General features: G+C 44.7%; 1 protein-coding gene across 3 annotated transcripts in view; it reads right to left on the bottom strand.

The window, feature by feature from the left end:
• The window catches only part of mark4a (MAP/microtubule affinity-regulating kinase 4a), a 36,145-nt gene that overhangs the window by 3,862 nt on the left and 8,942 nt on the right, over nucleotides 1-23,341 (bottom strand). Inside the window, exons 4-17 of one of the 3 annotated variants that reach the window (XM_056443802.1) lie at nucleotides 22,898-22,946; nucleotides 22,348-22,413; nucleotides 11,727-11,797; nucleotides 11,585-11,641; nucleotides 10,784-11,020; nucleotides 7,513-7,632; nucleotides 7,326-7,425; nucleotides 6,502-6,611; nucleotides 5,868-6,054; nucleotides 5,200-5,411; nucleotides 4,599-4,702; nucleotides 3,757-4,041; nucleotides 1,576-1,658; nucleotides 123-167 (exon numbers count right to left, since the gene is read on the bottom strand). In XM_056443802.1, coding sequence (XP_056299777.1) covers nucleotides 123-167; nucleotides 1,576-1,658; nucleotides 3,757-4,041; nucleotides 4,599-4,702; nucleotides 5,200-5,411; nucleotides 5,868-6,054; nucleotides 6,502-6,611; nucleotides 7,326-7,425; nucleotides 7,513-7,632; nucleotides 10,784-11,020; nucleotides 11,585-11,641; nucleotides 11,727-11,797; nucleotides 22,348-22,413; nucleotides 22,898-22,946 — 1,726 coding nt within the window. Of the gene's footprint in view, nucleotides 1-122; nucleotides 168-1,575; nucleotides 1,659-3,756; nucleotides 4,042-4,598; nucleotides 4,703-5,199; nucleotides 5,412-5,867; nucleotides 6,055-6,501; nucleotides 6,612-7,325; nucleotides 7,633-10,783; nucleotides 11,021-11,584; nucleotides 11,642-11,726; nucleotides 11,798-22,347; nucleotides 22,414-22,897; nucleotides 22,947-23,341 lie in introns of all 3 variants that reach the window. The other 2 variants (XM_056443794.1, XM_056443786.1) reach the window with 2 other exon arrangements.

The raw sequence follows: 23,341 nt of genomic DNA, 5'->3' as shown, positions 1-23,341 counted from the left end.
TAGGGAGGTCAAAAGGTTAAAAACACATTTTTTAGACAGAGGGCTTTCTACTACTCTCATGAAAAAGAAAACATATCTCTTCTTCTAGGTGCCGTCCTGCAAGCAGCGACAAGAGCACTAACCTTGTGACCGCAAATCTCCTGATTCCCTCAGATTCATTTGTGACCCTGTGGGGGAAACAGGAAGAGTGAGAGGGAATCCCCCACCTGAGCCCCGAGAGCCTTCCGAGTCACAGCTCTCACATGAGATGGCAGTCAGAAGTGGGTATTAGGGCTGCACCATTAAGGCCCAAATGATAGTCACGATTATTCTTGAGCAATATTAAAATAATATATAATATAGGTCACGATTAATCATCATGATTATTCATAATTTTTTTAATTGCAATTTGACATGTAAATAAACAGAGCACTGCTTTCCATTCCATGTTGCGCATCATTCCTGCTATTATGCAAAGATGTTCCGCAATTCAGTGTCTTTATGTTTTGTCCGTCTGCTCTCTAAAACTAGAAATATACAGTTTATTACTCTACTGCTCTTTCAGTTCTGCGTCCTGACTCTATTACCTCCAATAGGAGAAGTGAATGTGAACACAGACGATGACCGATTCTTTTGCTTTATAGTCACCAAAGTAAATATTTGTCACATATCTTATGAACATTCAGAGAGAGAAATGTCATTTTTCAGAATTAAGGGGAAAATGTACTTTTGTTGTTGCAGATCTGTAACTGTCTCCGCAGCACACATAAACGCAATTTTGTAATGCTAAATATGGCTGTTAGCTTTATAAAGAACTAGTGTTAGCAACATAAAAACATATAATACATTATGCATATATAACCCAATCTGCTTTTATCCATCCGCACGATGTTCACAAACTCTTCCAAACGAGATGGAGGGGAAAGGACAGGTGTCATCTTTGCCATAAAGCACCATTTGGGCATTCGGCCAAAACATCTGGATCGACCCGCTGGTGGCTGGCTAACTGTTCTTTGCAGAAAAAGCCATGCTGATTTAATTACAGAATGACGAAATCCTGATAATCGCAATTGATATTGGATTAATTGTGCAGCCCTGCTGTGTATCCAAGCAAGCATCAACAACAACAAGCATGTGTGTGTCCTCACCTGACTGGTATGCACGTTTCCATTTCCTCACCAGCTTCAAAGCATGCAGATTTAAATGCAGTCCTTTAACTCTCAGTCACCCCTGTTCATGGCACTACGCATTCCCATCCATTCTCGCAAACAACACATGGAGTAACATGTAATGACTGTCAACAACAAAGACTAAATGAAAGCATAAAGCACCATTTCTAAAGGTACGATTACACCCAGGATCACAGACGACTTGTTAAAGCCAGCCGGTGCTGACAAAGACACTGAAAACAACTGAAAGTTAAGAGACAAGAATCAAATGAATCTTCCTTGACTGCAACCATGCTTGGGACCAAGTGCGTGGGACCATGAAATTATGAAGATGATTACCAAAGGCATGCAGATAAGCAAGAATTCACAGATAGAGGTATGAAGAAGTCAGGCAGACAAGAGAGTAGCCAGAGACATGGGAACTTACTAACTGTTTTTGATCCTTGTGGCAGAGTACAACCCGAGACTGATTTGTTTGAGCCCTGGCGCTTGGACGGGTCAAGGTTGACCCTGATGCCATGACAGTGGGGGGAAAGCACAACAAGATAAAGATGGAGAAAAAGAGTGAAGAGCAGGGGGTCGGGGAATAAGAGAGAATATAATTGAATCACAGGAGAGCAAGTGGTGGAAAAGGAGCGCAGCGTGCGAGCCGATTATTGGAGATAAAGCTGAGGTTTGATAAGATTAGACATGTGTGATTATGACGACTGGGAGAGAGAGGGGAGTGGAGGATAATCCAGGGCCACCGAAGGACTCACCAAAAGGACGGGGTGAATACAATGTTTTGATAACCGTGGATCCATATCCAGGGCTGTGCTCAAGCTTAAAGGCAAATGCAACGTGATTTCATATTGTAGGTTTGATATTCTTGGTTTGTGATATAGGGGCTTCTGAAGATATATTTTACATTTGATACCTGATGACATCTTTATCTATATATTTTCTTTGATTAAAAAAATAATCTTGGCATTATAAGAGTTAATGCTGCATTATAAACCACTTGTGAGGTCATGGGACAGAGGATGTTGTATGTGTACAGATTGTAAAGCCCTCTGAGGCAAATTTGTAATTTGTGATTCTGGGATATACAAAATAAACTGAATTGAATTGGAGCATGTGTTTGCAAAGAGGTCAGAATTCTCTCTATTATCTGTTTTATATTTCTTTGAATCTCCTTATATCTTGTAGTTTTTCACAAAACGCTACATTTTACAGGATTACATTTGAACACATCATGATGGCATTCGTCTAACTATTTTACTTCATCAATAGGGCTTGAAGGCACACACTTAAAACTCAATGTAACCTCCGCATGTTAGCTGTTATCTCTATTAAGGAGCCAAGCAGGGCTGTGCTGCCCACCGGCTGCTAGCAGCTAACGTTGACTAGCTCTCTATAACACAGATGTGATGTTCACAATGTAGCATTATGAGGAATAAAAAGGGTAAACAAGCGTGTTTAACCGCCGGTGTGAAGAACTAGTCTGCACACGTGCAGTAGCCTACTGAACTGTCAAGATGTACGCATTGAGTAGAGAGTGACAGTTGTTGTTGTCAGGGCTCTCAAGTTTTGAAGACAGGCAAGAATGCAGAATGAAATTTTCGGATATCAGTCAGTCGCGCGCAATTCCAGGATGCTTTATTTTCATTGGTTGCTGGATTAAATCTTACCCAGATACAGCAGATACGTTTGTTTTTCTGATTGGCTATTGTGTAGCCCATTTCATTTTTTGATTGGTTGATAAGTGGCTAGAGCGCTTGATTCCTCCACGGTGAGGGCAGCGCGGCTCATGTTTGCGCGCTGCGGCACATTAAAACATTAAATAGCCGAGAGTTTTTTTCAGCGTGAGAAATATGATGTGTGGCGGGAGTGCGTGACTTAAGACCGAAATGCGTGAGTCTCACGCTCAATGCGTGACACTTGAGAGCCCTGTGTTGTTGTTGTTGTTGTTGTTTGTGTGTAGCGTTAATGAGCTAATAAATGATACAATAGCGTGACATCAGATCGGTGCACAGACTCACTCCAATACCTGATTGATTGATTTCAAATACTGGCATCTAAAACAATTCTGATTAATTATACCCTTTTTCATATGACCACAAAACAACATTCGGTAACCACTAACAAGATAAAAGTTATGTGGAGTGGAGAGAGGTAGGAAGAGTTGTAGCAACTGATCACAACATCAACATATAGCTTCCCACTCTAGGTTCAAGGCTTAACAAGATGTATCGCCTGAAATAGGGAATAGGGAAATTAGTAGCTTGAGTATGAAACAAAACCCTTTTCATTAAAACCAAAACATTAATTAAAGTTAAACTTATGCAATTTACAGATCTGAATAGTTAGTATAAATAACTCAGTGGTTAGTAGACATTTTGAAAAATATAGTTCTTTGCAGAGTTACATGAGAATATCGATACCACCAATGTCTGTACTGTAAATACAAAGCTAGAACCAACAGACTGTTAGCTTAGTTCGGCACAAAGACTGGAGACAGAGGGGAAAAGCAAAACCTGGTCTTTCTGCTAAGCTATGCTAACAGTCTCCTGGCTGTAGCTTCATTTCTAATGCACACACTCTAAGCATGGCATCCATCTTGTTATACCTGCGAGTGAGTTTGGAGGTCAGCTTGGAGAAGAGGTTGGAGGTTGCCCTGGTGCGGGCGTGGGGCAGGGGGCTGGCATCATGGTGGGACAAGGTGGGGGAAGTAGGCGGGGCTGAGTAGACCGGGGGGCCGCGGTCCCTCAGCTGCCCCCCGTGAAAGGTGCTGCGGATGGTGGAGCCTCGGGTCAGGCGGCACCGGTCCGAGGACGAGGAAGAGGCGCCCGCTCCGGCGCCAGAGATGCTGAGCGTGGAGGGAGATGCTTGCGGCACGCGGTGGCCCAGGGAGCTGTAGAGTAGAAAAGGGAATAGTTGTGTCTTAAGCTAGCCCAGGCATTGTTTTCTAACATTATTTGCTTTCCTATAATGTATATACTTTGTTTAGATAAACGCCCCATTTCCATACTTCTTACTTATGTTATACAATTCACAATTAAATCAGATTAAAACTCTTTAAATAAAAAGCTGAACAGGTGTTCATGTATTTCTTTTGGACTCTCTCAGGCACTGGCATCAAAGGCCACATTTGGTACACCTCTGTACAACATTGGCTTTAGACTATAAGGGATTCTAGTCTATTCTTAGCTTCAAAAGCTTTATGATGGAATAAATATGCCTAGTTTGGTCAGAACCGTAACGTTGGCAAGTTTCCAAGACGTAACACGTTCTGGGAAGTTCTATTTCAGACTTTCATACAGCCTCCTCACAACAAAACCACTGAAAGTGCTCCTTGTTTAGGTCAATGATTAATTTGAGGCTATCTTCTTGCTTAACGGATCCATGTGCTGATGTGTTTCCATCAAATAGTTACTACTTTAATCTGCCTGTTAAAGACCTGCACTGCACCTGTTGTCTTTGCCGTTCTGCAGGAGAGAGTGTCTGTCAGCGCCCGTGCGGTCAGTGCAGACGTATGTATTCCTGCGTGTCATGGCGCTTCCAGGGATGTTATTCTACAGAGAGGAAAACAAGGTAAGGGGAAGGTTATTCACCACTTATTCAGTGGAAGCCATCCCACTACACACTGTTACAGCATCACATGCAGTACACAAAAAAGGGACACAAGCAGCAACCGGTCATTTTCTTTGTTAAAGTGTTTTCTACTTCCAGGTTTAAACCTCATGTCTACTTATGATTTAAGCTGCTCCCAAAAACTACAACAAAAAAAACAATGCAAATAAAATGTACAGTAAATAGAGCTGCATGCATTAACAATGGCATCATGTCATTTCATGATTGTGTCATAACATCCCAGTGATTCATGTTGTGTTATTTCAAAATGGAGGATGACCCAGGTGGAGATAAAAAATAAAGCTCTCTTGGTCAATTGCAATGACTTTTGAGACACCTCCTAACTTCAGCTCTGCAGTTTAAAAACGTGCACAAGCGAAAAGTCTTGATGTTATGATTAATGGGCCAAGATTGGAAATTAGAGGCGTCTGTCACTCACCGTGGTGGCGGTCATGTCTTTGCGGCGGTCTGGGATCTCAGACTTGTTGGGGTTGTTGGCACTGCTGACCATTGGGCTGGAGGGGGGGAGGCTGTGGCTCCCCATCACGCTGCAACTGGTCTTACGTGAAGGCATTCGTCCCTCCCGCAGCTCGCGCTCACCCGTGCTAGTGGGGCTCCGTTTGGGGTGCATGACGGGTATGGAGGGCCCGCCTTTGTTGTGGAGGACAGCAGAGCACAGACACACAGAGACTCGTAAAAGGAATATTCTGCATATACACTTGAGTGGGTTGTTCAGGATGGAAATCCCCTCCGTACAGCCAGTCACAGCCCTGTACTCTTAGAAACAGGGTTCCAAACGGGTTCTCGGTAGCATCTCCTGGGTGGATTAGCGATATAACTAGTGGTAAATAAAAGGGTTCTCTAAGGTGTCCTCTTGGTAGGCTCTAGTTGAAACCCTTGGAATATAAAAGGGTTCTCTGTAGCACCCCCTATGTGCGTTCTAGATGTAACCCTTGGAATATAAAAGGGTTTTCGTTACGGATAGAGCTTCCAGAGAGGGTTCTGGATGGACCCATTACACCATAGAAGGGTTCCCTGAAAAATATCTCAAAGGGGTCAAGGTGGAATCTTTAAAAAAAGGTGAGAGAAGTTAGAGAAGAGACTCACAGAAGTCGCTGTGTCGTCGCTGCCTGTGGTAGGTGGAGGCACTGCGCTGGGTCTTGCTATGTGAGGAGGCGGTGGAGGATGAAGAGGAGCCAGTGGCTGAGGAGTGCTTGTTGGTCCCGTTGGTGATGGGGCTTGGCCGTACCCTCGCCAGGGATAGGCTACTAGCTGTCCGAGCCTCACTGGCCTCCTATAACGGCACAGTGATATTCGTGAAACCAGATAATTCCTTGTTCCCCTTCAAAGCTTTATTTCCAACATTCTTTTAAGAAGCTAACGCAATAGAACAAAGCTGACGACAAAGAAAGTAAGAGTGCAGATACATTCCGGATATTCTGATTTCAGACTAATTTGGCAAATTAGTATGTATTTTATTATGACACTTAACTCATGATTTAAAAAAGTTAATATAATATGTCAATATTTTAAGTAGTAAAGAATGAAAAAAGTACTATATTTGTAACTGTTTTCTAAACATATTGATATCTAGCCCTAATGTATATATGTATGATATGTGTCTATGTATAATAGTTTGGCATTTACAACATGTCAAGGAAAATGTCAACCTGGTATCCCAGTAAGTCAGCCAAATACTTTATATGCATAAACACATTTTGGGTGGATCCATATAACTCACATCGCCTTTCCGGCCCAGTAGTAAGTAGGTGGCGGTGACTTCATTGTATTTCTGATTGAGCAAAGAGTCCTTGATTTCCTCTGAAGTGTAGCCCATCCCCACCATCACCTCTGAGGAACACACAGCACCACACATGTAAAGGTGCGTTCACACCAAAAGCGAAACTATTTTTTCGCGCGACTGAATCCCATGAAAAGTCAACGTACAGACGCTTGTAGCTGCGATAGACGCGATATTTTCCCGGGCGGCGCGTTTGGGGCGACGCGATGTGGCCGACGCGTTCACAGCGGCGCGTTTCCAGCGGCACCATTTTCGCCCCGAGTTGAAATATTTCAACTTTGAGGCGGTCATCTCGCAACTCGGGCCAATCGGCTCTTGAGTTCCGCTCTCGTAGCGCTGGAAGCGGAAGTATTTCAGACGAAACAGTAACTTCATCGGTGAAAGTGACCGAGCTGAGTGAGCCTACGGGTGATGTCATGAACCCAAACACGAGGGCGTTAGTGTGTGGGATGTCAACAACAAATATAAAGCAGAACTAGTGGTTAGTTATTCTGGTGGATGAAGGAAATGATAACGGTCTTTACGGAGACGAGACACGGAGATAAGCCCCGCCCCTCGCGAGCGTCTCGACGCTCATGGCTTGAACACGGTGAATGGTCGAGCGAGTAAACTCACGCGTTTTGGGCGACGCGAAAAATAGTTTTGCTTTTGGTGTGAACGCACCTTAAGGCCAGAGACGAGTGATAGAACACATCTTGCATCTCAACTACATCGACAAGGTTTGTGATGGTCTGTGAGCGGTAACAGCGGCCCAGCTGACTCACCTATGCGAATCGGATCACTGAAGTCTTCAACAGGTTCTATGTGGGGCTTCAGGTCATCCGCATCGTACCCTGAATTTATCCACTTGTCCTTCATGACTTGCTGTAGAAACAGAAAAACAGAAAAAGCTTCAGTTGCGTTTGAATTTTCCGCAACACTAAGTTGCCTCCTGTGCTTGTGTGTACTCACGTCTAGGGTGCAGCGTTTGGTGGGGTTGAGCACCAAGAATCGGCGAAGGATCCCCTCACAGTCTGTGGACATGTAGAAGGGCACACGGTACTTTCCCCTCAGCACGCGCTCCCTCAGCTCCTGTTGGCCAGATCCATCAGTTAGACACAGCTGTTCAAATCCAAACTTTGCAACCAGACCAGGAGGCAGCCCCCATTTGTAAAGTGTCTTAAAGCTTGCATCCTCTCAACTGACCACAAGGGGGCAACTCCTCTGGTTGTATAGAAGTCTTTGAGAAAATGACTCTGCTTCTCTCTTGCTTTATTCCCTCAGTAAACATTGTCAACTTGAGTTGCTGGTATTAATCTCTAGTTTTAAGTCTTCTTCAATACAGCATGATGTTCATTTAGTAAATGATGGTCCATTTAGAGTCAGATAGACCATAAAGCAGGGTATGCTTCAGGGTGGGTTTACTGTGATTGACAGGTCTCAATCAGAGCCGTATACGATGTCTCTACATCACTTCTGCGCATTCCAAATATGGTCACTTCCATTCATTGGTTGCGAAAAAACAACATGGTAACGGCCGCAATCCAAGAAGGTGAAGGCGAAATCACCGAATCCGACCCTTCAAAACAGCGGTCCACAAACCAACAGGGGACGTTCTTATATACAGTCTATGAACCAGATTCTAAGATGCCTTTTTTCTTGAAACAAATATAGTAAGAAGAGGTTATTTTTGTATTGGGCAATATGACAGTGACAGTATATGGCCTCTCAGCACACTCTGACTCATAAACACCACTTTGGTTTATGTTGACATTTTAAATTACAAAGATATCTCAAACAATTTATCCCATAAAATCAGAAGTTTCTGTCGCATAAAGGTCCCCAAGTCCCTCACTGCAGGCAGTACCATCTCAGATATGAGACGGGTTAAATATATATTTGTCTCTGTCTGCTCGTGGAGCTCTCGGGGGCTATTCCTTGTCATCTGCTAGACTTTGGATAAAAATATATATATATTTTTTTCCTTTTAGCAGAAGGTTCTATTACACAATAGCATTACAGGAGATAAAAACAGAGAATAATGCTTTAACACGACTAATCATCATCAGGGGGACATTAGGAGTAGAAATGAAACGGTCAATAATATATAATAATCTCTAGTCTAAATCATTTATTCTATACACATTAAATGATACTGTATGAAGGAGATAACTATTCCGAGGAGATTTTTTTTATTAAAAATTGTATTTATAATTTTTTATTTTTCGTTTTTGGATAGTATCTTAATTTATAAAGTATACATCAGCACAGGTGTATTATTCAATATATACCATCCAGTCTTTCAAATTAAATAACGTTGAACATTTTTGGGAGAGTGTACATACAAACAGAGAAATACATCAGACAAGGGGGAGATTAGGGAGGGAGAGAGATAGAGGTCGGAGAGGTTTCCTAAACTAGAGCAGCGTTGCAGGGTCATTCATTTATTATCTCCACAGGAATTGTCCGTATTGGATTAGCATATTTCACCCACTTGTCCCAGAGTTGAATAAACATACTTCTCTGAAGGCGGAGGGAGAAGGTGATCCTTTCCATAGCATAGATGTCATTTACTATGTCTATCCACTCCTGAATCCTGAATCGTGATTTTTTTTTTTTTAAACACTAACAAATCATCTTCACTACTAATCAGGTGAGATTCATTTTTTTCATTTGGTTTCTTTACTTTAACTTTTCTAAACGCTTTGAGGGTGAAAGTATTTTTAGGTTGCTGCCACGGTTCACCAAAAATGCTGGTGAAATATAAATATCGAGTCAGTGAACACCATGAAACAACCACTATGAACTCAATCTTTTGAAGAAGGATAGGAAGACTAAGGTTCTGGCTCACATTAAAATCAGGATGCCACGTCTACAATTCCCACACTGAGCCACTACAGACTTCATCGAACCCGCCCAAAGGGCATTCTATCAACCACTGTCAGTCAACTGAACTCATAACACAACCCAAGTCTAGAAAAGTGCACTGATTAGACTGCCGACCTCCACGAGGTGTGTCCCTCTTTCCCCTCACTCTCTCTCCTCCCAGGCGACAGAGATAAAAACAGGGGATTTATTAATCACGTAACGTGCCTAACGTTAGCAGATCACAACATATCGCGTATGGAATTAACCTGCAGATGTCAGTTTTTGAGCTACAACAAAGGCCCAAAAAGACCTGCAACATGGTAAATGGACCTTCACTTGTAGAGCGCTTTTCTAGTCTTCCGACCACTCAAAGCACTGTTCACACTACTTAACCCATTCACTCCCATTCTGATGGGAGGAGCTACGGTGCAACCTGCCTATCAGGACTCACCAACAATCATACAGTTTCCTATTTAATTTTATATATATGTATATATATATATATAATAATAAATAATAATAATCTTCAATCTTATATAGCGCTTCTCTAAGCACCCGAAGTCGCTTACAGAGTCCAGAGTCCAGTAGTCATACACACACAGTCATCCCGGTGGTGGTAAGCTACATCAGTAGCCACAGCTGCCCTGGGGCAGACTGACGGAAGCGTGGCAGCCAATCAGCGCCTACGGCCCCTCCGACCACCACCAACATTCATTCTTATCCATACGATGCGGTGCATGTCTTTATGATGGTGGGGTAAACCGGAGTACCCGGAGTAGACCCACGCAGGCACGAGGAGAACATGCAAACTCCACACAGAAAGGACCTGGAACGACCGGGATTCGAACCCAGGGCCTTCTTGCTGTGAGGCGACAGTGCTAACCACTGAGCCACCGTGCTGCGCAATATATATATATGTATATATATATATATGTATATATATATACATATATGAATATGTGGTGTTTTCACACTGTGGAACCATGTTATTTTGCTGGAAAAGAAGCATGTAGTTGGAAGGTGTCTTTTTAGTCCTCGGACAATACACTTAACCCCATTGCTGCAGAAGCTGTGCATACAGTGTGTGGAAATTGTATGATTGTTAGTTAGTTTATAAATAGAAAGTATATGCATATATGAATATGTGGTGTTTTCACACTGTGGAACCATGTTATTTGGCTGGAAAACAAACTTGTAGTTTGTTAGTATATATATGTGTATATATATAGGAGAAACAGATAATATCATCTTGACTAAAACAGGTAAACATTTCAATACATGTGAACACCTTATTGGTACCATAACCCTCTGAGGGACATTCCCGGCCCTGGATGAAACCAGACCGACAGACCCTCCCTCCCTTCCATCCACTTGCCTTCAGGTTCTGCCCATCAAAGGGCAGCGAGCCGCTGACCAGCGTGTAGAGGATGACTCCGAGACTCCAGACGTCCACCTCGGGCCCGTCATACTTCTTGCCCTGGAAAAGCTCGGGGGCGGCGTAGGGCGGCGAGCCGCAGAACGTGTCCAGCTTGTTGCCCAGTGTGAACTCGTTGCTGAAGCCAAAGTCGGCGATCTTGATGTTGGCGTCGGCGTCCAGCAGAAGGTTCTCCGCCTGAGTCGCACATATATTGATGTCGAAAAAGGAGGAGGAGGCGGAAGGGATGGACAGCAGGAGGGAGAGGAGGTAGAAAAGGGACATAGAACAACACGTTGGGGGGGGCGGGGAAAGAGAGAAAATAGTGGGGTGTGGTAGGAGAAAGAGGAATGAGCAAGGAGGAGAACACAACAACAGGTGTTGTGATGAAGACGAAACAAAAGAGAGCAAATGAGAGACTGATGGGGTGAAGGCAGAGTTTGCGTGTTGTCCAACAACATGGATACTGTCCATGACTCACACTGTTAATATGTCACTGTGTGTGTTTGGGGCTGTAATAATCTATTAGAACTGGCTCTGGCTGCTCCCTACTCTTCCCAGCTGCTCCACTCACCAGCGCCTCACCGGGCGATTAAGATAATAAAGGACTCTTTTCACAGACACAGATTAAGACGAGTCCCAGATTATAACTTCCTGTTCAGTGTAATCTGTCAGTGGAGGAAATGCCCACAGCCTTGGACAACTCCTAATCCACCAGCTCTCTGACAAGCAGCCCCCAAACACATCTTCAGAGCCTCTCACCTTCAAATCTCTGTGGACAATGTTCTTGATGTGGCAGTAGTGGACAGCGGAGACGATCTGTGAACACGAGGAGACAGACAAAGCTGAAGTGCAGTGACTGAATGGGAGAGTCGGTACAATGCAAGAGGCAATGTATTCCTACCTGTCGAAATTTGGATCTGGCTTCAACCTCCTTCATCCTCCCATGAGACACGAGGTAGTCAAACACTTCACCTGTGAGCAGCGGAGACAAATCAGAAAGCTCATGAAGCAAATATAGCTATTTGATTACATATTGCTGATGCACGCAATCAATTCCAATCACATCAATTCACTTTTTAAAATTTAGACGGTGCAAGTGCCGTCAAGGTGTCGACTTTATTATCCGCGAGGAGAAATTAGTCTCGCGGCCATGGAAAACAGAGAACGACTCAGACTTAGAAGAAGAGTTTGATATTTTGGGGAATACGTATTCACGTACAGAATACGATCATTAGAAGTCTTATCTTCTTCTTCCTATCCTCTTCAACATGAACAAGCTGAATTCACAAGCAATAGAATGTACCTGTGCTCCATAATACCCTCAGGGATTATACAGCTAATATGGCTAACGGCTAATATGACTAAAGTTAAGGTTTTCTATTTCTATGTCGTACGCATGACTAACTGTGCACCAACCACTTCATGTTTCCAACCAGTTTTCCCTGCTCAGCGACACACCCGCTGAGGAGCACACCCTGGTTATCGGGAGCTCGATAGTCAGGAACGTGAAAATAGCGAAGCCGCGGACCAGTCGTGTGCCTCCCGGGGGCCAGAGCGGGCGACGTGGAGTCTTGTTTGAAACTGCTGGCTAAGGACAAGCGGAGATACAGTCAGATTGTAATACACGCCGGTGGTAATGACGCTCGAGCCCGCCGGTCGGAAGTCACTAAAATCAATGTGGAATCCGTGTGTGCTTATGCCAAGACATTGTCGGACACCGTCGTTTTCTCTGGCCCTCTCCCAAATTTGCAGACAGACGAATTGTTTAGCCGAATGTTGTCTTTCAACCGCTGGCTGTCGAGGTGGTGCCCAGCGAATAATGTGGGCTACGTACACAACTGGAAGACTTTCTGGGGAAAGCCTGATCTGATGAGGAGAGACGGCATCCATCCCACGTTGGACGGAGCGCGTCTCGTTTCTGCAAATATGACCAAGTTGATCAACCGACAGCCATATCTGTGACAACGCAGGGTTCATGTCAGAAAGCAGAAACAGAGTAGCCGCACGCCCCTGTCATCCCTGTCACCCAGTGTCCCCCATAGCACATCCCTCCCCCGGAGCCTCCGCCCCCTCTCACCCAGTCCCTCCCAGAGCTCCATAGAGACTGTGTCTGTCCCACGGCCACTTAAACTTAAATTAATTATATCAAAAGAAAGCAGAAGAGGAGTCGTACACAATAACCTTATACAAGTTAACACCATTATTTCAGCAGTGCAACAAAACAGGACTATTAACCCTTGTGTTGCCTTCGGGTCAATTTGACCCGATTCAATGTTTCACCCTCCTGTCGCCTTCGGGTCAATATGACCCGATTCAATGTTTAACCCTCCTGTTACCTTTATATTTACTAACATATTTTACCCTTGAGGTCAATATGACCCCAGCTATTAAAATCTCCAGAAAATTATTAGAATTAATATTGTTTTCCAAGTTTAAGTGTGAGGTACTTTATGTTTGTTTGTTGACTCCCGAAAGAACACCGACATTAAACATTGAATCGGGTCAAATTGACCCGAAGGCGACAGGAGGGTTAAATATTGAATCGGGTCAAAATGACCCGAAGGCAACACAAGGGTTAAACGTGGTCTCCTAAATATTAGATCTCTGTCATCTAAAGCTGTGTTACTAAATGATTTGAGAGTCCTTTTGACTTCACGTCTCATGGGGTCATCGGACCCTATGAGACGGCATAGATCCTATCTGCCTGATGGATCGTCGAGGTCTGGGTCGTGGAATTCCTGCTCCTGACTACGCCACTGTCCTGTTGAGACTCCGCCCACTGTTGAGACTCCGCCCACTCCTCCTCTCTACCGCCATCTGCCTGATGGATCGTGGAGGTCTCCATCGTGGAATATGCCTACTATGAACTATTCATACACTCTGTCAAATTCATTGAATGTATTTTAACTCTAAATCTGTCCTTCTGTACACATTACATCTCTTGCATCTGTCCATCCTGGAGAGGGATCCTCCTCTGTTGCTCTCTTGAAGGTTTCTTCCCTTTTTTTCCCCCTAAAGGGTTATTTGGGAGTTTTTCCTGGTCCGATGTGAGGTTTTGGGGCAGGGATGTCTATGTGTACAGATTGTAAAGCACTCCGAGACAAATTTTTAATTTGTGAAATTGGGCTATACAAATAAACTGAATTGAATTGAATTGAATTAAAAAGTAGAATGGGAGCCAGAGCCTTTAGTTATCAAGCTCCTCTTTTATGGAACCAGCTTCCAATTTCAGTCCGGGAGGCAGACACAGTCACCTCATTTAAGAGTAGACTTAAGACTTTCCTCTTTGACAGAGCTTATAGTTAGGGCTGAATCAGGTTCACCTGGTCCAGCCCCTGGAGATGCTGCTATAGGCTTATAGCTGCCGGGGGACGTTTTAGGATGCACAGAGCACCTATCTCCTCTTTTTTTTCTTTTTTCTCTCCTTAGGGATGAATTTTCATCTCTCAATCACACGTTACTAACTCTGCTTTCTCCCCGGAGTCCTTTTGATTTCACGTCTCATGGGGTCATCGGACCCTATGAGACAGCATAGATCCTATCTGCCTGATGGATCATCGAGGTCTGGGTCGTGGAATTCCTGCTACCGACCACGCCACTGCCCTGTTGAGACTCCGCCCACTGTTGAGTCTCCGCCCACTCCTCCTCTCTACCTCCATCTGCCTGATGGATCGTGGAGGTCTCCATCGTGGAATATGCCTACTATAAACTATTCATACACTGTCACATTCATTGAATGTATTTTAACTCTAAATCTGTCCTTCTGTACACATCACATCCATTGCACCTGTCCATCCTGGAGAGGGATCCTCCTCTGTTGCTCTCCTGAAGGTTTCTTCCCTTTTTTCCCCCCTGAAGGGTTATTTGGGAGTTTTCCCTGGTCCGATGTGAGGTTTTGGGGCAGGGATGTCTATGTGTACAGATTGTAAAGCACTCCGAGACAAATTTGTAATTTGTGAAATTGGGCAATACAAGTAAACTGAATTGAATTGAATTAACAGAACATACAGTGTGTACTTTTTCAACTTATACCTATTTGGCATCGGCTTTACATTTAGATTGATCTTTTTCCATTGTTACCATGTAAATATGAGGTAAAAATACAATTTCCCAATCACCGAAAAAGAAGACTGGACTGTAATTAATATGGTGGGATTACATTTTATATTTCACTTTATTACTAGAATTATCCTCTCGGGGCTGGATGCCTCTGCCAACCAATCATGTTGCAGTTTACATTATGTCTGTCCAAAATATAACTAATTCATCATTTTATCCTAAGAAAAAAAAGAAAACAGGCTTTTATTTCCTCCTCATTGTAATTGTGTGTTTTTATGCAAATCCCCGCTACAGATGACTGATACCAAAAGTAAAAGGAAATGGTTGATGATGGTCTAGAGGGGGACGCTGGCGAATTTAACGCCGCTCCGTCTGGTCGGTTTTTTGTTTTTATTTGTTTTACCTTCTCCCAAATTCACACCCACGCTATTTCTTTTTGTTTTGTTTGTTGTTTTTGTTGTTTTTGTTTCGTTTGCTACCTGTCGCACCTGCTCTCCACTGCCACGAACAGCTGGCTTGCTAGCTAGCTAGCTGTCTCCCGCTAGCTGACAGCTACCCGCAAACCTACCGGCTTCCTACCGGATACTCCTGCCCTCGGTCCCAGCGGTTCAGCTCCGACGGCCTGCCTGCTGCGGATCGTGCCGGTGTTACGGTTCAACCTGAGACCCTGTTAACTGGCGACCTTCGGTCGAATGCGTCTGTTGTTGTCGTAGTTACGGCAGATGTTGATAATAGCAAGAGAACACGCAGCTGTCCTCGCGAATGCCGCAATGTTTAATTCTACAATTCAATGAGAAACCTTCTCATGTCGTGTCTGGTCTGAACATACCGGAGGAGACGTTGTAGAAGAGAAAGCGTCCAGCGACTTGAAGCGTTGCGTGTTGTTTATGGGTTGAAACAGGAAGTTAGCAAACTGCCCTTCCTTTGAAATACATTTGGTCAAATAAATAAACACTTAATCAACATACAATTGGGAGCCTGTTTTGTGCAAACATGTGTCACGTAGAATAACTCTGTAGTACAAAAACAACAACAACAAAAATATATATAAGGATGTTACAGGATTCGAACTCATGTCTTTGGGGGAAAAAAAGGTTAATTGTCGGGGTTCATACCACTCGGCCAAGAGCGACACGGTTTACTCTGTTCACACAATTAAATAACGTGCACTGCGGTCACTGGTCACCACGAAAGGCAGAAAACCACCAGATCAACTTGTGACCAAGCACACTGCCGACCACCATGGAGCATGTTGACCTGAACGAAGGAGCACACTACAATAGTGATGGCTTCTTAAACAAATATTCAGCTGTTTCAATTCAAAACGTCTTTAAAGGGCTGCACATTAATGAGGAAAATGTTTGTGTTGTTGTCATGAGGTAAACATACACAATGTGGACAATAAGGCCAGACATGGTCATACATGTATGAATATCCAAACATTACACCCATATGTGATTGTTTACCATCTGTCCATAGACCATGGGCATTGACCACATTACGTTTACAAACTTTACACATATTTACTTTTGCCTTAATATGTCTGTGATTTATGCCACTTAAATAAAGTAAACAAGTGACCTGTACTGTTTGACTTCTCTGTGTCCTTGGCTGGCCACACAAGAATTCAACCAGCCAAGAACACAGAGAGGTCAAACAGTTCAGGTCACTTATTTACTTTACTTTACTTTAAATATGACAAACGTAATGTGGTCAATGCCCATGGTCTATGGACAGATGGTAAACAATCACATATGGGTGTAATGTTTGGATATTCATACATGTATGACCATGTCTGGCCTTATTGTCCACATTGTGTATGTTTACCTCATGACAACAATACAAACATTTTCCTCATTAATGTGCAACACTTTAAAGACGTTTTGAATTGAAACAGCTGAATATTTGTTTAAGAAGCCATCACTATTGTAGAGTGCTCCTTCGTTCAGGTCAACATGCTCCATGGTGGTCGGCAGTGTGCTTGGTCACAAGTTGATCTGGTGGTTTTCTGCCTTTCGTGGTGACCAGTGACCGCAGTGCACGTTATTTAATTGTGCGAACAGAGTAAACCGTGTCGCTCTTGGCCTAGTGGTATGAACCCCGACAATTATCCTTTTTTCCCCCCAAAGACATGAGTTCGAATCCCGTAACATCCTTATATATATTTTTGTTGTTGTTGTTTTTGTACTACAGAGTTATTCTACGTGACACATATTTGCACAAAACAGGCTCCCAATTGTATGTTGATTAAGTGTTTATTTATTTGACCAAATGTATTTCAAAGGAAGGGCAGTTTGCTAACTTCCTGTTTCAACCCATAAACAACACGCGACGCTTCAAGTCGCTGGACGCTTTCTCTTCTACATCGTCTCCTCCGGTATGTTCAGACCAGACACGACATGAGAAGGTTTCTCATTGAATTGTAGAATTAAACATTGCGGCATTCGCGAGGACAGCTGCGTGTTCTCTTGCTATTATCAATATCTGCCGTAACTACGACAACAACAGACGCATTCGACCGAAGGTCGCCAGTTAACAGGATCTCAGGTTGAACCGTAACACCGGCCACTTCTCCTGCTCTCCACCTCATACCTCCTCCCTGAACAACTAGCCGGCTGGCCGCCGGTCTCCCGCTAGCCGCCGGCTACTAACGAGCCAGCCTCTCACCTACCACGTCCACTTCAACCACCCCGGCTGCCATGACTCTACAATACTCCTCCTCACAACTCCTAAAACTAAACAACTGCTCTGCTACTCCGTTCATTGCAGCCATCACAGCACTTTGACTCCTCCGCCGTCGCCGGTACATCCACAGAGCCTCCCGTAGAAAGTTTATTTACTCCCTGCCTGATCGCTTCACTCATTTCATCCCCTCCCTCTGGTCCGCACATCGCATCGCCGCAACTACTGCACGTCCCCTCCACAACAACCTGAACGAGCGAGCTGCCTGGCTCCGCCCACTTTCCAAAGCATCCCAGCATGTCAAAATTCACCCACACCTCAAGGTTGCTCTGTTCAACACCCGTTCCATCAACAACAAGGGCCTCTTACTCAACGAATTCATCACGGACAATAATCTGGACTTTCTCTGTTTAACTGAAACCTGGCAAATCCCACATGACTACTTCTCATTAAATCAAACCACTCCCCCTGGATATTCATACATTGACAAGCCACGCCTGCAGGGGCGTGGTGGTGGAATAGCCACAATTATACGAAATGACATTAACACAACTGCAATAACCATCCCGGGTCCATCCTCGTTCGAACACCTTATTTTTAAGCTGTCTGGTCCCAAACCCCTGATTACTGCAACCATTTATCGACCCCCTAAACCTAACCCTGCTTTCCCCTCTGAACTATCTGAATTCCTCACAGAACTCTGCGCCATCTCTCCATCCATCCTGCTACTCAGTGACTTCAACATACACGTCGACTCTCCTGACTCCACAAGCACCAAAGAACTCCTGGACATCTTCAACTATTTCAACATCACCCAACATGTTGACTTTCACACCCATAAAAAAGGACATACACTTGACCTGGTCTGCACCTCCGGTATTACCATCTCCAATCTCACCAGCATTGACCTCACCATCTCCGACCACCTGGCTATCACCCTGGACATTGACATCCCCATGTGAAGCAGAGTGCCACCATTACATTCCGGAACATTAAATCCATCAACCTCCCCTCGCTCTCCTCCTCCTGGTCTGCTATCGTCCCTGCCTCTGCTCCTATTCCGACCGCCTCCCCCACTGCCCTGGTCAAATACTATAATCATGCACTCTCCACCTGTCTTGACCTTATCGCACCCAAAAAAACCAAGCTTGTCTCCTTCAACCATTCTGCCCCCTGGTACACTGACCAACTCCGCCACTTCAAAAAACAGGGCCGTCGACTAGAACGACTTTAAAAAAAACCTGGACTCACTGTTTACCTGGATGCCTTCAAACTCCACCAACAACAATACAAAGATGCCCTCAACGCCGCTCGCTCCTCTCATTACTCTTCCATCATCCAATCCGGCTCCAACAACCCCAAAATGCTGTTTTCCACCATCAACAAACTCCTCAAACCCATAGACACCATCACCACCTCCTTCACCACCAGCAAATGCAACTCATTGCTATCCTTCTTCAACAACAAAATCATCCAAATAGACAACCAGCTAGCTGCCTCCTCCACTACCTCTCCCCCCAGCCCTCTACATGACCCTCCCCCACCTTCAATCCACTCACTCTCTTCCTTCAGTCCAATCACTAAAACCGACCTCTCCACCATTGTCTCCAGCATGAAGACCTCCACCTGCGCCCTCGACCCCATCCCCTCTTCCTTAGTCAAGGCCTGCCTCCCCTCACTCTCCCTTCTCATCACAAACATCAACTCCTCACTCTCCTCTGGTCTTATACCCCCCCCCCCCACTTAAGCTCGCTGCTGTCTGTGCTGAAAAAACCTAGTCTTGACCCTGACATCCCCAACAACTTCCGTCCAATCTCCAACCTCCCCAACCTTTCCAAAATCCTTGAAAGACATGTTGCATCTCAATTAGAATCCCACCTCAATCTCCATAATCTCTACGAACCCTTCCAATCCGGCTTCCGCTCCAAACACAGCACTGAAACCGCCCTACTAAAAATCACAAATGACATACTTCTCTCTGCTGACTCTGGCTTCCTCACCATCCTCATCCTCCTAGACCTCAGTGCCGCCTTTGACACCATCAACCACTCCATCCTCCTCTCACGTCTCCATCACTCCGTTGGCATAACTGGCCCCGCCCTCTCCTGGTTTACCTCATATCTCTCAGATCGACATCAATTCATTGCCATAAACAACTGTAACTCCTCCACCTCCCCTGTCTCTCACGGTGTCTCTCAAGGGTCCGTGCTCGGTCCCCTCCTCTTCATCATCTACATCCTTCCCCTTGGACAAATCATCCGTCGTCATGGTCTCAACTTCCACTGCTACGCCGACGACACCCAACTCTACCTATCATCCAAAACCATCACCTCAGTCACCCACACCACTCTCACCACCTGTCTAACCGAAATAAAATTATGGATGCAACAGAACTTTCTCAAATTCAACTGCAACAAATCTGAAATTCTCATAATTGGCCCTAACTCTCTCACCCGCTCCGCCCAGACCATCTCTCTCAATATCGATGGCTCCATCGTCACCCCCTCTACCAAGGTCCGCAACCTCTGCATCATCCTTGACCCCACCCTCTCTTTCCTCCCCCATGCCAACCACGTCACCAAAACAGCCTTCTTTCATCTCAGGAACATCGCACGACTCCGGCCCTCCCTGTCCCCTGCCACCATTGAAATCCTCATCCACGCCCTCATAACATCAAGACTTGATTACTGCAACAGCATCCTCTACGGCTCCCCCAACAAAATCATCAATAAACTTCAATGTGTCCAGAACTCTGCCGCCCGTCTGCTCACCTCCACCAGACGCTTTGAACACATCACCCCGGTCCTACACCACCTCCACTGGCTCCCGGTCAAGTACAGGATAGACTTCAAGCTTCTACTGATCACCGACAAAGCCCTAAACAACATGGCCCCTCCCTATCTTTCAGACCTCCTCCCCCTCCACGCTCCAACCCGTTGCCTCAGGTCCGCCGGCACAAACACTCTGAAGATCATCAGGACCAAGCGTCGGACCTGGGGTGACCGGGCCTTCTCGGCAGCTGCACCCCCCCTCTGGAACGCTCTCCCCATCCACATCCGTCAGGCTCCCACCCTACCATTATTTAAGCAAGCCCTCAAAACACACCTCTTCCAAATCGCGTTCACCTGCTAATCCCTTACCCCGATACGACTCATACAGCTTCTCCAGTTTGTCACCCCGTTTGTTTTCCTTTCTTCACGTTACTGTTTGTTCGTCTTGTCTGCTAACTTTTTGTTTTGTTCTGTCTGTCTCTTGTTCCCTGTAAAGCGTCTTTGGGTATTTTGAAAAGCGCTATAGAAGTCAGAATTATTATTGTTATGATAATTAATATTTGAGTTAATTGGTTATTGGCCTTTTAGGAATGGACTAAAGTGAGATGAACCAGGTGAAAACTATATATTATGAGATAAAACACATGTTGTCAAACTGCATGATTTGCAAATGAAAATAGCTAACAAACCTCAATATATTGCAATGTCAACATATGGCAATATCGGAAAATACCAATGATATCGTATCATGATAATTTGGTATCGTGGGCCCTCTGGTGTTTCCCGCCCCTAAATGAAATAATGAAAGCCCCCCTCTACATACCCCCACTCCTTTTCTGACCCCTCCGATCCAGTATCATCCCTGTACAGTCCCTTAGATGTTGTTTACCTACCACTGTGTGCTAGAGGATTTGTATTAACAGAGAGAACTGTTGTTGGATGTCATATTATGCATACTTGAATATACTGTTCATGAAGATAGATACATTGTTTTAGTCATTCAGGCACCACTCCTGAATACATCCTTATGGTCATTTTTATCCTCAATTCAAAGCACTTTGGGCTTGACAGAAAGCCACATTTGAAACTGAGTCTGTGACATTCTCCAAGGTCACAGTGAGCAAACGATACGGTTTTGGCCAGAACACAGAAAATCGGGATTGGTGACAAGAAACCGACACAAATAGAACCATAGAAGAGACTAATGGAAGAAAAAAGAAGCAAAAGGAGAGCACCATTGGATGCAATGTGCTGCCTTGGCACCTGAAACCGTGTCTAAAGTCAGTTCTAACAGCAGTAGCGTTACCGCATGGCGGCTGCTCAGTTATTTATGTTGTGGTTCCATCCTCTATTACGTTTGGATATAGAACCGAAGAGCACCGATGAGGTGGGAGTCCACAATCACCTCATGGTGACTGCATGGTCCTGCTCTCTCAGAGTTCGGATGGGTAAAGAATATAAGAAAGTAAAAGAAAATAACTGGTAATGTGATGAATGTATAGATGCGTATAGATTATAAACACTAATTCAACACTACATGTTTGTTAACAGTGGGAAAAGACACAAAAAAATCTGAAATCATTTCACTTGATCTTCAAAAGATGAATAACGACTGAAACAGAAGGTCATATTTTGGCGTCAACAGTATTTACCATTATGAACAGTGCAAGCTCTAATTTGTTTTCAATTCCCCTCAACTGGAGATAATAAACTTGTGTATCTTTAAGAAATACTACCACATGTTAGACAAACATGCTCTTCTTGTCTTCCCTGTAATGGCCACAGCATAGCTGAGCATAGCGACTGGGGGAGACATCTGGCACACGGACATTATTCTTCTCATCTAACTCTCTGCAAGAAGGCCGGTTAGCATATTTCCTCATGTGTTGAACTGTTCTTCCAAACAGTATCTGAGAGTTCCTAGTCGGTGCATTGACAAGCCGTAGTTCCACCCGACCTGTGACCTTCTGCATCCTTTGCACACATAGTATTTAGGCCCGATGTACCCACCTCCACTGGCGTACTCCATGATCAGGTACAGGGTCTTATCCGTCTCAATCACCTCGAACAGCTGCACTGTGGCCCAAAACAGAAGCAGATTAAAATCAAATAGATATCAACAAATCCTGCGCCCGTCATAAACACCGGCGCAGCAGTCTGCCTCTCTGTGACCCGCCATAATGCTGTGTTTCGTATTAATTTGTATCCATATGGCATTTCAGCTTTACGCCATCCAAACTGGTGACCTCCATGTGAGGCATGAGATGACGCTCGCTACGGTTCAGTCAACGAATGCTCGGAAGCTGAATCAAAGCTTTACACTTCCATCTGGGCGCACACACACACACACTCACACGGACACTCACACACACGCACGCCACACACACACTCACACGGACACTCACACACACACGTGCACACACAGGCCCACACACACAGACACACACACTCTTACACACACACACACATACATCCACACACAGACACACACAGGCACACACACACACACACTCGTACACACACTCAAACACGCACTCACACACACACGCTTGTGCCTTACCTATGTTTGGGTGATTCAAGCCTTTCATTATTCGTACCTCCCGAAAGAGCTGGGGAGAAGAAAACAGAATTGTAACGCTTGCTGATATTCGACATGATAGACCTGCTGTGGTCAACACTCGTTCTCCACGTCGCTGTGAGTCTGGAGTGAAGCAACGAGGGGCAAGAGCTGCATTGGCATTGCATTGATGCCCATGTGTTCAGGTCCCAGGTCAGGCTGACGATTAAAAATGAGAACGGCCCATTTTCATTTTTCTCACGGTAGTTAATTTCAACAGCTGAAAAACACTCATGATGACTCCTATCTTTGTTCTTCTTGAAACAAACTAACGTGAGATGTGGATGATGCAAATGTTCGAAGCCAAAGATGAATCTGTGCGTTGAATCCTCCTGGAATAAGTTGATGAGATTCAGGACTCGTGAAAAGCTCCTTGTCAGAGGAGTG

This window comes from Pseudoliparis swirei, chromosome 3 (assembly GCF_029220125.1).
Source record: "Pseudoliparis swirei isolate HS2019 ecotype Mariana Trench chromosome 3, NWPU_hadal_v1, whole genome shotgun sequence".
NCBI lineage: Eukaryota > Metazoa > Chordata > Actinopteri > Perciformes > Liparidae > Pseudoliparis > Pseudoliparis swirei.
This window is presented reverse-complemented; position numbering and strand designations above follow the sequence as displayed.